Genomic DNA, 17,552 nt, shown 5'->3' on the forward strand with positions numbered 1-17,552 from the left:
TTACTCCTTTAGCATACCATAACACACAAAAAGCGCGTTTTGTGTTTTTGAGCAGAAGGGAGTCAAAATATTAAGGAATGACGTAAAATAAAGAAGGATGAATGGCTAATCCAGTTAAGGCTCTCAAGCTCCTTTCTCTCCTCTAGTTGTGACTGATTGTCTTATCACTCACAGTAGCACTGGTGAAGAATGCCGCTATAAATTTAACACGGTTGGTTATTTCTCAGTTATTGAATATATGTGTAAATAATGTTATAATAGTGTTATAGAAATAGTGTTATATAGTAAGAGGGAAAGTGATTTAGTATATTTTGTATCTGTTTTTGGTACTTTAAATTGATAGGCGGTCAGCTACCAAGCAGCTAACAGGAAGTCTTTTGCTGTCTCGTAGTATTTAATCTGCTATTAATTTTCATGTAAATCATAGTGTTCGATGAAGCCAACTGTTTAGTTGGCGACAGGCCCGTAGCCAGCCTCGAAATTTAGGGGGGGCTAAATGTAAATTAGGGTGGGCACACACAAAGATATATATATATATATATATATATATATATAATGTCTGTCTCTGTGTGTGATGATGAATAATTTCTTATGATCTTAAAACTAAAACTACAGCGTGAAAGAATTACTATTAAAATTTACCCCTATAGCGTTAGTAGAATTGTACCTGAAAGCTATTAAATAGAATACTATGTGTTTCCTTTTTATTTATTTGTTATGACAACAAAATATTTCTTCCGTTTTCTCATCTTCAAGGAAATAAAAAAAAATTAAAAAAATAGTTGGCCGAACGAACCAATCATTGAAATTTCCAAAGAATTAGTACAGGAAATACCTTTCTAAATTTTTGATGGACTGAAACAATATTTGTGAAACACGAAAATATTTAGAGAGTAATGAGATTTAATACTATCTTCAAAGAGATTCTACAGAGAAGGGTCTCAAAATCTTAAATCAATATTTTGAAATACATGTGGCCTAAACAAATATATGCATATTGGAAAAATGAAATTAACATCTTATCTGTATTATTATTTACATGTCCTTAGATACGAAATTTTATATTTCTTCAAATATTACGCGCTTTATTTTACACTTGTATTTCTAAACATTTTTTGATCAGTTTTTTATAGTGATGTTCGAAAAAATAATATGTTTATGGATTTTTGCTATCTACAAATTTATAAATTTCATAAGATTAAGAAACACAAACACAACACGCATATATACACTCCTCATGTTGGCACACTATAGTAGAAACAAGTTGAACATTTGAACAATCACTAACAATACAATCACAGTATAAGTCTCCTTGTTTTGGATGCTGCTAATCTTAGAACAATTGTGTCCAGATCGAGATTTCTGGTGATGTCATTGTTGTAACTCAACAAAACAAGATCGGCACGGTGCAGTTAATGTACAATTCCTTTTGAAAAAATGCCCTAACAAAGAAGGAATTCCTTTCACCTGAAGTAGTCCTATATAACGGTTGACCGGCTTCAGAGCAGAAATTTAGTAAAGAAAATATTCAAATTTACAAACGTAGATATCATTTCTAATTGCTTTCTTTTTAGTAACTGAAAAAATACATTTTGCATAACAGCTGTGAGTTCCATTTTATCACAACACATTTCAATTTTTAGACGTCGCGGACCCCGTAGCCAGGTCAAGCGGACCCCCGGGGTCCGCGAACTCCAGTTTAAAAACCACTGCTCTAGACTTTTTGGAACATACTATCAACAATCATTTAGGACGATTGCTACTAAAGTCATTTAAGTAAAAATAATCTGTTATGTTTTGGTACTCGAGCATTCAAATAAGAAATAACTCCAAAAAAGTTCCCTGTTCTAGCGCAGTTACCTTCTTTCTCGAAACGAAATTGATAAGAGAAGTAACAATTCATTAAATTTTCTTTGTATAGTACAATTCATATCAAAGTATACATGAAATTCTTCTTTACATTGTACAAATAAGAATTCGAAATCAGTGGCTTTCGCAGGTACCGGTACTAAAAAAGTTTAAGTTAAGAACTAATGATTTAAACAGCTATTTACTTATTTCTATTGAAGATATCGCTCTTCTTCAAAATGAAACTACATTAACAAATTGTTACTTTTGTGGGCTACCCCGTAGCCTCATGGGCACAGCGCTCGACTTTGGCGCGTCTGGTTTCAGGTTCAAACCGTACTGGGAGTCCTCGGATTCAAACCGATAGTGATTTGGATGTTACTTTAAGCTATAGGTCCCGTGTCTACATAGCCTCCCTGTTGAAGAGGGATGCTAAACTCCCCAACGCACCCTGTTTTAAGTCAAAGATCAAATTTCAAATTTATAAAGCATTATACATATTATCATCCAATAAGGTTCAATTTTTAATTGAAAATTCTGTTTTTCCTATAAGTGCAACTACTACCTCCGTTTAGTCCGCTACATTTTTTGTTTACATACCAGAAGATTGCAAGGTATTCTTTTACAAAATAGTAACTTTGGATGATTAGGCTTACGTCTGATGATCTGCATGAACATTTGATTCTGGCACCAAAAATTGGCAACAATTATTAAATTATTTTAATAAAGTATCTAATAATTCATCCCCGAAAAAGATTAAGTGAATCGAACTTATTTTTAGTTTAAAGATATATTAAAAGTATTACTTATCTATTCCAAGTTATTTAACAAATAGTCAAGTTGCTGACACACTACAATTCTCATTCTTCAAGTCAACTTCGGTGCATCTTCAGAAACCAGCATCGATCAACTTTCAATTACAACCATGTTCAACTCATAACACAAGAGTAAACACAATTCAGAAAAGGAAACTTTTCTTACTCCGTTATCACGTGACATAAAACGTAGTCAAAATTCCCCCCCCCTCTCCATGTCCAATATACACAAAACAAATCCATACACCTGTGTGATGATTAGAGCGAAGCAGTAGCGACCCCCTGTTAAGGGATGCTGTCTTTTCAATCTCTCGCATATTGACCGAAAGCCAATGACTCACAGCAAAAGGATGTTTTCAGTTGCAAATTCCAAGAAGGACAGGAAGAAATAAACTCTTCGTCCAAAGATTAAGGTAAAACTATGTTGTTTCCGAACACAAATGCATGTTTGCCGATAGAATAACCATAAATTATGTTTCTCCTGCAGCGAGGGTCGTTTGCACATGAAGCATTAAAAAAAAAAAAAAGTCTCACGCTCAAAGAAATATTAGCAATTCAAAGAAGCGTAGCGCATAAATAGGCCAATACTTTAAATGAGGATAATAAAAGTAAATTTTAATTTAGCACTCTAAAGTACATTTGGAAATACAATTTCTTCCAACATTTCAGTCAGTGTTCGAATTAAACTTTCGAACGAGAGGGGGATGCTTATGTATTTTTGCTGTAAATGTAGAAGACAAAAATTATCCCAGAAATGGATGTTATGTTACTTCTGTGATACGAGCCGGACATACATTTTTACCGAAGGGGAATTTCCCCGGCATCTCCCGTTAATTCGAACTATGACTTTAGTTAGGGGGCTGCAAAAAATTTAGGGGGGGCTGAGCCCGCCCTAGCCCCCCCTTGGCTACGGGCCTGGTTGGCGATACTGTTACAAGTTAGTATTTTCATAAAACTGATTTGCTTTGCTTTGCTGAGAGATTAGTGTATTTTTTAATTATATTGACTAGGTAAAGCTGGTATAATGGAGAATGTTTCCTGTGTGTTTATTCACATTTATTACATTTTATATTTCTTTTATTTACTTAATTATTGAAAAACGTTAACAGTAACACCAGTGGTGCAAGATAAGTAAATTTTGCTTTTAAAAGCCACAATTCAGATAGCTTCTGTATGATACTATATTATAATTTAAAACCAGATTATTGAATTCTTGTAGTCGATGTTGCTATTAGGAGAGCGATCTGTACAAGTGTGTGCTAGTATCTCGGTGGAAACTACTGGAGACTTGCTCGCGAAGCTAACAAGAACGGACATGAACGTGTCATCCGGACATCCAAATCAAACCTAGTCCATTCGATAAATATAACAAAGATAAGTTAATGCACAAAAAATTAATTGCCATGGACAACGGGGTAAGTCCCTGCGATCCATTAATCCTGTTAGTATAAAGAAAATCGTAGACTCGCAGTCAAATAGCTATTGCATAAACACTTTTATTGGAAAATCATGGTTTATAGTTCATTCTCTTCAGCATGAAACAAGCTTTCCAGAGGCGCTATGTATTGGGACCCATAACGTACTTGAACAGGGAAACCTGGCAGGATGTTGGAAAAATTCCCTCCAGAAATCCCTCCCATCACTTTGGACCCCTCCGGGGTAGCCCCGGGTAAAAGCACACAATCCAAATGTATCTCGAAAGATACTATAGGAGATAAGAAATAACAGTACCAAGTTTTGTATTGATAGACGGGATAGATATTGGGGGAAAGCTTGGTTACCAATACAAGCATGTAGCACCTCTAGAAAGAGAATGAACTATAAACCATGACTTTCCAATGAACAGTGTTGATGCAATAGCTATTTGGCTGCGAGTCTACGATTTCCTTTATACTAACAGGATTAATGGGCCCCAGGGACGTTGTTCATGATACCTAATTTTTTGTGCATGAACATATCTTTGTTATGTTTATCGAATGGATTACGGTGTAGATTTGATTCGGATGTCCAGATGACACGTTGATGTCCGTTCCTTGTAAGTATGGCAAGAAATAAACCATTCTATCTGTAGAACCACGAAAATACATTGATGACAAATTATTATAATAAGAGAGTTGAACGAAAGTAAATATTGAGTTATATTTTGAAAGTAGCAAATTGAGATAGGAAACTTAAGGACATCTACAGGAAACTTAAATCTTGAATGACTAAATAACTTATTTATGAAGTGAGTTTAAAACTAACCACTATTATTATCATATTGAGAAAACTTCCTAGTTGCAGTGGGACGCAGCCAAAGCAACTTGCTGGTAGAAGCTTCATTATCTTTCACTCTCTGAAAAGGAAACAATATTAATTTAAGTTCAATACATAGCAAGTCAATAAACTTCTGATTTTTAAATATCTAATGCAGAACAGAAAGATTTCTAATGGATAAAAGGTAATCAGTACAAACACTACGGTATTAAAAGCAGCATAATACACCATGATCAGTATGGAAATCTAAGCCAATGAAAATTTTACCAGGAATTATTCTTACTCTTATCAAAATTCGTTATTCCCCATGCAAGCGTTGGCACCCAATATTTCGATTTTATTTGACAAAGAACAAAACAGAATTTCATAGCGCACCAATTCTTTTATAAATACAAATTCAGTGATATATAGAGGGTGAAAATACATGATTTTCACTACGAGAGTCCAGATCACTGGCTTATCAGGGATGTGCGTTAATTACTATGTTACCTAATGACTAGGTCCTAGTCCGATCTTTGATCAACCGCACGTTTTTTTCCTCTATCTATGTGATGTTGGTATACCGGATTCAAGAATGTGACTGCTCTAGAAACAGAGTGTATAGTGTAGTAATTAAGTATTAGTATGGTAAGCCAGGGACCTTGATCAGTCACGCATTTATTTTCATTCTTTGTATATCATCATCACGTAGCAGTGTCACACGTACAGCGTGTGAAAGAGTTCGGTTTGTATGGTGTGACATTATCCGGTTTTAGTAGATAAATTAAAGTGGATATGATACATATTTTCTTGACGCTTAATTGATTACAGAAAACAATTTCTCGCTATTTTGTTCCAATTATCATTCTGTATCAATCAATGTTAAAACCAGAAGTAACTTCCGGTTTGAATAGATGTTAAGTGAAATGGTATCTATTTTTAGAACGCTGAATCGATTCCATAAAATTGCTTCTCGCTATCTCTTAGCGAGTTTGCTCTATGTTCATCAATATTGAAACCGGACGTCGTAGTACGTGTCTACCCTTTCCATTATTACTAAGGGTTTAAGAATGGAAATTTAATGTATTGTTGAGACGCTTAATACATTTCAGGAAAACATTTTCCTGTATATATTACCGTTTCTACTCTCTAGCAACCAATGTTATAACATGATGTAGTGGGGATGGAATGTCTTGTTGGGACACTTGTTAAAAATCGCTTCTCGCTATCCGATACCGTTTTTGCTCTATAACGATCAGAGTTCAAATTGAAAGTGATTGATTTCTGCTACTTCTGCTTTTAATAGAGGGATTAAGAGTAAAAGTGGAATTTACTTTTAGGATGCTTAGTTGATTACAGAAAACCGGTTCTCGCTATCTGTTACCGTTTTCACTCGATCAACGTTAAAACCGGAAGTGGCTTAAACCAAGCACTTCTGCATTGAATAGAGAATTAAGAGGGAAGACATTGCTTATTGATAGAACGGTAAATAGATTGCTAAAAGCTACTTTTCGCAATTTTTGTTTCTGCTCTATGTAATTCAGTATTAAAATCGGAAGTTGTAGTAGATTTCTACTACTTCCGGCTTTAGTATATAGTTAAGGATGTCGATGTAACGTGTTTCTGCGATGTTTAACATGTTTCAGAAAACACCATCTCTCTATCAAGTTATTGCTCTATTGCGATCAACGTTAAAACCGGACATGGCTCATTTCTACCAATTCCGGTTTGAGTATCTGCTTCAAAAAAAACTTTACTTTTAACCCCTTGTATTTTCACGAGATTTGGTAATGACTTGTCAAGTAGTTCTAAGATCTTTTAGTTTCCCTGATGAACGGACGGTCGGTCGGATAGAGGAGCTTTTGTAAACCAAACTCTTCAGAAAATAGTTAATTATCCTACTCACCGATACAAACACGTGCATATAGATACGAGTTTGTACCGAAGTAAGGCTTTCGAGTACATAGTATACAGAGGTAGAGGTTAAAATAATATGGTCCACATGATGTTTAGTTGTTTATTGCCCATTTGAGTGCTATACACGCACACTTTTTCCAAAAAAAAAAAAAAAAAAAAGTCCGAGTGGGTGATCAAAATTTACACGGTGCTGCACTAGGGGTAAGGTTTAGGGTTTCAGGGAACAAATGCTTTCTGAGTTTGAGATTTATATAAATCTTAATCAATAAAATAATATACCAATCAAAACGTAAAAGTAGATTCATATCGGAGGGTCTTGCCCCCTCCAAGAAAACTTTAAATTACGCTTCTGGTCAGCACCAGAGATGGAGTGGGTCAAGTTTTCTGAGTGGGTCAGTGGGTCGTGAGTCAACAGCATGTGACCCACTGTGACCCACCACTCACCGTGACCCACTGCGACCCACCATCCACCATGACCCACTGTGACCCACCATCCACCGTGACCCACTGCGACCCACCACCCACCATGACCCACTGCGACCCACCGACTCAGTATGATCTACCTACCCTCTCTGCTCACTGCATTGTACACAGTATCTTCTGAAGACTGGTAAATTTGTCTTCGTTTTACTTTCAAGACCTTCATTTCCCTTCCTTTTCCATTTGTTTCTGTCTACTTACTTACCTGAGGTGAGTAAATCTAACAAAGTGGAAAAAGAACTTCAGGTACTTTTGGATATTGAATTTTTAATTGTAATAATAGCAATAGGACTTATACTACTACTTGGCTTTCGAGACCTGTGAATTTTTAGAGGAGCTAACTACTGGAAAAAATACATTTTTGAATCACTGTAATATATAAATTGTTAAAAAAAATGAATGTAACTATGTGTGCCTGATCATCACGGTCAAATTGCAAAGACAAATTAAATTACTTTTGGTATATAGTTAGGCCTTAATCCAAACTGGGATGTTATATTGCTTTCATTATAATGCATATCCTAAGGAGGTAGTAAGAATCCGAATTTTTGCGGAGAAAAATGAGTATCTCACAAGCCGTTGAACTGAAATTCAGTGTATTAACTCTTTATTGAAAATAAACAGAATGTGTCCTAGCATTTTTTTAAATTCTTCTTTATGGGGGGTGGGGGGCAGTTTCTATATATGGAGAATTTGTAGTCAGTTGGTTTGTAAAAAGGATCGAAAACGATCGATGTTATATAAGAAAAAAATCAGAAACAAAAAATACAGTGCTTGGCTTCATATATCCATTGCTTTCTACTATAATAATTGCTGAAGCTTACATTTCTTATATGGAGCGCTTACAGCACAGGACAATCAACCCATAAAGTTGTGAGAACAATAGGCATAAAATTTGTACTGTACGCTTAATTGCACGGAAATTTTAAGTTTGGATTGTACGCATAATTATATGGAAAATTTTGCACTTTTTTCCCCTTTTACGTTGGTCTACTTACCTTCATTTGGAATTTTCAAATTTCATCCTTTTTTCCACTGAAAAGTATCGATAAGGAAATAATTATACTATGATAATTTAATTGAAATTGATCGTAATTTGGCACTTGGCAAACAGCAATGTGGTAATTAAAGGGGAAGAAGGAGATGGAAATTCCCATTCACCTCTCAACACTTTCCAGGAACCTCGTTCCCTTTCGCTTTCTAGACGGGGAAGGGAACTTGGTAATGGTATCAAACCTTTATATGTAATTACAAAAATTAAATTTATAAACAAATAAGAAATCATCAGTTTATCAGAAACCATCAGTTTGTCGATGAGGAGTTGCAGAAATCGGGTAGAAGTATTATCAATTTCCACGACAGAGTGCGAACGGGGATTTCCCCTTATGAATTTACAGATGACTGATATTAGAAATAGTCTAAGTGCTCAAATATTATCTAACTTGTTGTTCATCAATGTTAATGACCCACTGTTAGACAAGCTCAAAGTAGACGAGCTAGTTATTTCTTGGCTGAAGGATAGACATCATTCCGCTGCGGATAATTTACCACGAAAAAGTTCCGGAGGCCAACAGGATATAAACCCGATTTCAGATTTGTTTTAAGGTGGAAAATTACGAGTTATGGAAAATGTACACTTGTATTACTAATGGCTTATTTGTGTTATTTAACTTTGTACCTAATTTTTAGTAAGTCTCTTCTTTGCTTTATTTAAACCACTTTGAATGAATATTAATAATAATTGCAATTATGCATATTTGTAACTTAAATTTAACGTGGTGTTTTAGTGATTACACAAATTACAATTATGAGCATACTTTATGGAGATGCTCTCACATAGGGTACCCGAGCACCTTTATACACTATGAAAAACTGATTTTTCAAGTCTTTTGTGAGAAAAATACTGTGAACTGAGAAACCATAACCTTTTCCATATTGTACAGGGATATTTTCCTGCAAATAGAAGTTTCTTTTGGAATGCGTTCAGAAATTAACACTTGCAAGAATACTCTCTTAGTACAAGTATATTTTAGGCACACACTAATTTTACCTCACCTCGAACTATTTCAATTTCTTCACTAACAAACACTTTACCATTTTATATCGTAAAAGTGAGATCCACCGTTATTGTAACAGAGTAGTGCTTGAGCGATTGACTAGAAATTCAAACTCCGATTAGTGACAATTTCACAGTCTTGTTTTATTACAAGTGGAAACTCTTTAGTCAGTACAGAAGGGGCCGTGGATCGTGTTCAGAGTTGATGACGATGGATTTTTGGTGAGTCAGAGTAGTTCAGTGGATGAGAGTGGTTCATGAGTGGTGGGTCAGAGTGGGTCACGGTGGGTGGTGGGTCACAGTGGGTCATGGGTCATGGTGGGTGGTGAGTCATGGTGGGTCAGTGGGTCGTGGGTTTTCATTGACTCACGCTAACTCTGGTCTGCACTGAGGAAATATTGGCTAAAAGGATAACTCTAAAGAATGGCGATACATAATCACTATTTATCGTTGCTCCGAAGGGACGGTTGACCACTAAGGATAGGGGTGCAAAGATTCCCGGAAGTATGCCTGAAAGAAACAGTGGCTAAAAATGCCTGTGGTTATAAAAAGTATATAGCGACAAAACCACATTTTCAACCTTATTTTTAAACCACATCGAGTAATATGACGAAGAATAATGAGAATCAACCTACACAATTACAGTGCAGTAGCACTATTTCTTCGTAAAGTGAATTTTTCCAGAAATTTTAAAATTTATGGCCCCATATTCGATATAGTCTCGATTAAATCGAAAACCCAATAGTATTCATTTTCCTATCGTTGTGCAATTGAAAAAAAAAATACACCTAAGCCGTCTTGAAAACGTAAACCTTTTCTACTTGTTCTCACTGAATTGTGAATCTTATATCTACCTGCAGTCTCCAAAAGGTCTACACACAGATACAACAAGAACTTTGCAACTTAAGTCGGAATTAACTTTATTTATTTATTTTTTTGCACTTACTATAATTTCATGTTTGTTCCATACAAAAATTACAGTCCCAAAATCACACTCACTAATTTTATCTATACCATTACGGAATCACACACACACACAAAAGTGTAAACAATTCGCTGAAAATACATGCATCCTCTCTGTTACTCGTTCCTAGGTATTTTGTCGTTTTATCATTTCCCGTTTTCTCAAAAGTATTAAAATGAACGTAAACAAACCATTTTTTACCAGTATCTAAACTACTTTTGTATTAATATATCACATATTGACATATTATAGTCGAGGGGACACAGAAAATTTAGTAAGACTCAGTGTTGCTCTAAACTCCACTTCACTGCGGGTCTGCTTCTTATGATTTTTTTTTTTTGTAAAACAACACATGTCAGAAAAACTATACTACACACTATAATTTCTCCAAAAACGTCTATTTATTTATAATAGAGTAAGTCGGGGAAATGAGCACCGAGATAAAATGGGCACCTTTAAGTTTGTGTTCCTCTATATCCAGTCTCAGCCAGTGAAAATGTCCGCACGTACAGTATTCAACATTGTTGGAGTGTGGTCTATCTGAGTGCAAACATATTGTCCTCTGTATCTTGTTTTTGAAGAAGTAATCGGCATTTCCAATGTAAGTTGTGTTTCAAAAGCACATCATTATTATAGCTAATGTTATTTTGCATATTTAGGAAATAACGTTTACCGAAATAAGTTTAGAAATGACACAAAAATAACATACATGGCCGTGACGCCACAATCAAGAGTTGTTCATACATACAAGTCAAGCCTTGACGTTGACTCATTTTCGACAATGTTGCCAACTTCATTGGGATGTTACATTATGCGGAAATATGGACATTTCTAATAGGGTTAAAATGGGCACCAACAAAGAGGCATAATGGAGAAGTTATTTTGCAATAATTTTAATAAAACAATAGTATATTTTTGTTGCGAGTGAAAAACCAAACAATTTCTGTCCAAAGTAGTTGGTAATTATTTGCCTCCATCTGTAATTTTTCGTACCAAAAGCCTGAGGCTTGAATTTCAAGACCATCTTGGTGCATTCTTCCTCCTCAAGGTGCATTCTTCATGTGTAACTCAGGATATGTGAATGCATATATACTTTTCTGTTAATTCAAGATTGTGTTCAGTTCTTCTCCGTAACACTAGATAATCCAGCGTTATTAATACTTGATGGACATGACTGACGCTCATTGTTTAAATTTACAGATATTAATGTTCACTAGAGGTAATGGACTTGCACTTGTGTGTTTGGCTCCTCATACTACCCACGCTGTCCAGCCAGCTGATCGTACCTTCTTCAAACCTCTAAAGGAAATTTATTACAGGAATGTGTCTGCATTTGTGCGTCGTCATGGAGGACGAAATATAACGAAACCAGAATTCTGTGAGATATTTATTGAAAGTTGGAATGAATGCTCTAGAATGACATTTGCTGTTAATTGTTTTAGATGTACTGGCATCCTCCTTTTCAATCGATCAACTCTTCCGTGTTATCTATTTTCATGAGAGGAAAAACGTACTACGAACGCTGGAGAGCATGAAATTGAACGTGATTCCTTGCCATCTGATCATTCAAATCCAACAGATAGCGATATTGAATTATCAAGTGTAGATAACCAACCATCTTTCGGAAGTAATCCACAAGAACCTACACCTTCTTGTTCTTATTTTGCGTCCGACCTCATAGGTGAAGCAGCTCAATAAAATACAACCATGTTATAGTGTCCTCCGTGAAACTGACAGCTTCACCAAAGAAACATTCTCTGTAGAAACTGCTACGAGAACTTAAACCTGTTCTCACAATTCATAACATAACTCCAAGAATGCCAACTCGAAGACAAGAAGCTAAAGAACAGACACCTAGAGAACACATTGCATTGGTGAAGAAGAAACGATTTCTACGTCTGCGGAAACACAAATCAAAGAGCGTAGAAAAGAAGTTTGTGGCCATTGTTTCATTAGGACCATGAGGGTAAAGTGTGGATATGTTCTCAGAGTTGTCGCAAATGGTACCACACTGAATGTGTTGGAGTTAAGCCGAATGAAGTTACGTTTGTTTGTGAAAAATATGTGTAATCCATTTGGAAATACTTCGTATTTTTTAATATTCGTCAGTTCAAGAATTTTATTTTCCTTTTGTCATAGAAAGAAATATTAGTATCAAGCAGCTTTTGTATTGTAGTAGTCATGTTTATTAGATTTTACTTGTTTCGGTCGTTATACGCATTAAAGCAAGCAACATATATAGAATACATGCTCTTGTTTTATAACCTAGATTGAAAATATAGCTATCCTGTATTTTGAGAGGCATTTAATACTCAGAATAAAATGTGCCCATATAGTCCAATGAATTGCCCATTGTACCCCTACAAATTGGGGTAACATGGGCCTTAGAATAGTTATGTTTAGGACAGCATTACTAAAAGTTAAATGCTATGTTTTCATTCACGCGATGTGTGATGAAAGGTAAAAGTATAAACTATGAGTTATTGCTTTTTTTCTTTCATAAGTTAATAAATACTTCTGTTATAAGCTGTTTTTCGCTTAAGTTGCCTATTTCCCCCGATTTACTATATACCAAGTGTACGCAGCAGCTTGAGAGGTGCAGATGTGCAGATATCTCACAGAGTGTGTATCTACGAGTAGACATGTGTCGTTTTACCAAAAAAATAAAAGATTCATATATATTTGTAGGTCCTGATTAGAGATGGAAAAAGGCAGGCTTTAGAAATGAAAATTTAATTTTCACATAAAACGTCTTTTTTTTTTTTTTAAATAATGGAAAGTTTGTTTCTTCTTTTTTTGTGGGTAGGAGAGGGGATGTTTATGATTTTGTTATTGAAATAAGCACTTGTGTTTCCCTGTAATGGATTCTTCAATTTAAAAATGCAATCTAAACATTCAGTACTTGTGAGTCCTATATCTAGTCTATGGTTGCCTATCTTCTGGTTCCATCTTACATTGGATTAGTTGTCAGGAAGCGTAACTTAAGCAAAATAACATATCAAGATGCCATTTTAGTTGTCTAAAGACCTTATGAATTGCATTAAAGATTTTTATTTTTATAGTTTTAACATCAGACGATTATACACAAAGGTTAAGGAATACTGTGATGAGAGAGATAATAATGACGGAGTGATGGAAATGAAAAAAAAAATTAAATCTTTAAGTTTTACGTCCCACGGTTATGCCGGTTAGGCTAAAGGAGACGGTGATGATGAGAGATGAGTGAAATGGTGGAATGAAGAAAGTGGGAGGAAACGGGAGAACCCCGAGAAAACCCACGAGCATGATGTTTGTCCACCACAAAGTTCATTTGGCGGGGGTTGGGATCGAACCCGGGACCCCGAGCACCAGAGGTGAACGCTCTACCACTGAGCCACCGCGCCCCCACAGGAAATGGAACCTGTAAGTTGTACATATTATTATGTCTGCTTTAGGGATTAAGTTTCGCAAACCGAGAAACAGGCACAAAACAATTTTTTTGTTGTGGAATAAAATTTCACTTATGTTCATAAAACATTATATTATGATACTCTATTAGAATCTTTCGAGTTACTATACCCAAGTCTTTCTACCCTCTGGACACTGTAAGTTAACACCATGACTAATTACATGCTCTAATTATTTACATGTCAGAGAAGAACATAGAGAATTTGAAGATGTCGATCGTGTCATGTATCTGGAAAGAATTTTGACGAAAGACGCTTATTGCATCAAAGGGATCAGGTCAAGAATTTATCATAGCCAAAGAAGCATTCAACAAGAAAAGAACACTCTTAACTAGGAAATTAATATTTGACTAAGGAAGAAGTGGGTCAAGTGCTATATATGGAGCATTTGACTGTACGGTTCAGAGACTTCGACTTTACGGAAATTATGGAAAAAATATTTGGGAGCTTCAAAATGTGGTTTTGGAGGAAGATGGGAAAGATAAGATGGACATAAAGAGTAATATACAAAGATACTTTTTAAAACAGATAGGGGAGAAAAGGATGTTTTTTGCAAGCGTCCTTCGTAGGTAGGTCAATTAGATTGGACACATTTTGCGAAGAAATTGTTTTCTTTATACCGCCGTAGAAGGAAAGATAGAAGGAAAGCGAGGAATAGGAAGAAAAACACTTGAAGATTTGAAAAATTATAATAATGAAAAATTGATAAGTCTCAGGACGTACCAAAAGGCAGAATACTTAATAATAATAATTTACTTGACCTAATTATGTACAGCAAAGCACTTCCATGTTCAGCATAATCAGAATCCATTCTGCAGTATTTAAATTTAAACAATGCAGCTAAAGTTGCAATTAAACTATTACAGTATATTACTGTAGAAATACACAAATATTCATGTTGTATTTTAAATATCCTTACGACCTTTGTCCTACTTTCAAATAGTAATATTAAAAGAACCCAGTTTCTTAAATTACAATTAAAATTGTTACAACAGTTCTATATTCACAAATTGCCTGTATCCTAGCAGCATCTATTGAGATCACACAGGCAGTTAGCGAAACTTAATTAATCTTACTAACAGGCTAACATGTTTTCTTTTATTATAAATAGGACGTGAGTTCTGTACACTGTGATAGTACTGCAGGGATTCGCCAGACCCCCCAATGGGGGATGTTACCCCAAACTTCCTGTAACAGCCCCCAAGCTTCCGCGAACGAGCCCGCATAAAGCATGTCTAGGTTAGAAAGTTATGTTACAATGTGTGAAAATGTGAAGAAACCTAATGATGGTTCAGAGGAGAGTTTGTCATAATATGCACAATCTTCAAGACTATTAATACATTCATGGATATATGATTTGCATATGGATCAAATATGAACAAGCCTTGATTTGCTAAGCGTCGGAACAGGTAGCTTGGTGTGATTGGGCAGGTGCGGTCAGTAGGTGGGTCTGCCGAGAGTCAGGAACCAGAATAGCCGGCTTCTCGCATGCTTCGTTTAGTAGCCTTCACGATGAGTGAGGAGAGTGTGCGAATGTCTGTTGCACAACATACAATTATCAAGTTCCTCACACAGGAAAACGTCAAACCGGCTGATATTTACCGCAGACTGCAGGCCCAGTTTCGGAATGATACCCTTTCGTGGGCAAGAGTGAAGGTGTGGTGCAATGAATTCAAGCAAGGCCGTCAACATATTGCAAATGAAGTTCACCCTCCGTCTTTCTCACACCAGTGTGACTAATGATGACATGGCACGTGTTCATGAGCTTATCGAACGGGATCTACGCGTCAAATTGTGGGAGAACTTAGTGAGAGTAATGGAATTGTCCAATCAATCATCGCAAACAGTTGGGCTTCCATAAAATCACATCTCGGTAAGTTCCCAAGCTGCTGAATAATAATCTAAACGCGGAACGAGTTCGCCTTGCTCGAGTGCTTCACAGTCGTTTTACCGTGGAAGAGAAAACGTTTTAGCATCGAAACGTTACCTGCGACGAGACATATTGCATTATTACACCCCAGCGTGCAAGCATACCAGCATGGGGTGGCGAAGGAAATCCCATAAGAGCCAAAGTTCGGTTGTCTGCGGGTAAGGCGTTAGCCATGATGTTTTGGGACTGGAAGGACTCCTACTGGTGGTTTTCTTACACGAGCGTCCGACCATCAACGCAACCTACTACTACGGGATCCTGGATCAAGTTAAGCTGCAGTATCGACGCAAACGACGAGGTTGTCCCATCCGTCAAGTACTGGTCCTCCACGATAACGCCAGACCTCAAACAATACAAGTTACGCAGCAGAAATTGGTGGCAATGTACTGGGAAACGATTCAGCATCCACCATACAGCCCAGCCTTATCGCCATCCGATTTTCACCTGTTTGAACCCCTCAAAGTAGCACTTGAGGGCGAGCAATTTGCAAACGATCAAGTAGAAACCTTGGTGCATAACTGGTTGGCTACCCGCCGAGCTTCATTCTACGAGAACGGCGTCAGAAACATACCAAAACATTCGGAAAAATGTATGGCGGAGACTATGTAGAAAAATAGGTTGTGGCAATGTCTCTGTTTCCTACAATATATATTTTAACACAAGGCTCGTTTATATTTGATCCCCCCTTGTACATTAGTAAGTACGAAATTATATTTGAATTGGGTACAAATTTAAGCGAATTAAGTTACCCCTACAATATTGTAATAAATGTGTAATATCTGCAATTAGTGATAAATGTTCTTGTGTATCATGTTGTGTTAGCACTACAGATATCACATCGAGTTCATCTAACCTAACCAAGTCGTGAAAAATGAAAATTTTTAATTTTAGACAGGGCAAATAGAAATCTAAGAACAAGAAGACAAATGTTACATGTACAAGAACATCCGACGTTTACTTCTCCATGTGTACATTAATCACGAAAATTTCGACGGATTTTAGTTAATTAGGCAAGTAAATTAATTCGTTAATATTATTACTTACCTTGATTGTAATAGGTATTCATGCAAAATAAAAACAAAAGGATGAAAGAAAATAATGAAAAGAAGGTTAATTTAACATTTTCTACTTTGTTGAGATTAGGATTGCAGTGGAAAGATGTCATTTTCTTGATATTGCAGAATATTAGGATAATACGAGAAAAGTAAAGATAATAATAAAAGGTTTTCAAAAGTCGAGCACCCGCACCCCGTTAAATTTTTGAACATCCTCCGATTTTGAAATCCTGACGGAAACACTGAAGTACTATAGTTCAATACGGCAGTAAAAGCTCATTATTCATAAAACATACTTTCCTTAGAATACTGTTATTCGTGGTCGATTCGTTTGAAAGAGAAAATACGTGTATAGCGCTTTGGCCTATTACTCCTACATAAAATCAGCTGTTAAAACAAGTTACAAACTCTAGTTTCAATTTATGCATAGTTAATTGTTGTAAATACTAATTTCATTCTACGAAATCTATTACACTGTGCAACAAATTTAAACTTTTTTGTCCTTCAAATGAAATAATGTGATTTTAACTAAATTCATTGGTCGAAACCAAAATGTTCCATCACGTCACGTTTCTGTTGGGCACACAACACATGTATGATATGTACACTCATGTCCAAAATAATTGTCGCATATCTATAACTGTCTTCTTGTAAGAGTATAATTTGATAATGATTTTGCAGGGACTTTTAACACTGATACTATGTATATAATCGGGAAATGTATGTTTGTGGTAACTTCTATACGAAAAGAATTATAAATACGAAAATTAGAATGAATAAAACAAAATGTTGCTAAATTGACAAGA

The 17,552-nt window shown here is 35.8% G+C and overlaps 2 protein-coding genes across 9 annotated transcripts in view; one reads left to right on the forward strand and one right to left on the reverse strand.

Annotated features, from left to right (window-relative positions):
• The window catches only part of LOC145681035 (relaxin receptor 2-like), a 1,105,974-nt gene that overhangs the window by 785,702 nt on the left and 302,720 nt on the right, over positions 1-17,552 (forward strand). The window lies entirely within an intron of this gene.
• The window catches only part of LOC145681034 (uncharacterized), a 187,512-nt gene that overhangs the window by 98,036 nt on the left and 71,924 nt on the right, over positions 1-17,552 (reverse strand). For all 8 annotated transcript variants that reach the window (XM_081752352.1, XM_081752351.1, XM_081752355.1 and 5 more), the window contains exon 2: positions 4,908-4,998. In XM_081752352.1, coding sequence (XP_081608478.1) covers positions 4,908-4,985 — 78 coding nt within the window. In that variant the 5' untranslated portion in view covers positions 4,986-4,998. The remainder of the gene's footprint in view (positions 1-4,907; positions 4,999-17,552) is intronic.

Source organism: Thermobia domestica, chromosome 3 (assembly GCF_964235325.1).
Source record: "Thermobia domestica chromosome 3, izTheDome1.hap1.1, whole genome shotgun sequence".
NCBI lineage: Eukaryota > Metazoa > Arthropoda > Insecta > Zygentoma > Lepismatidae > Thermobia > Thermobia domestica.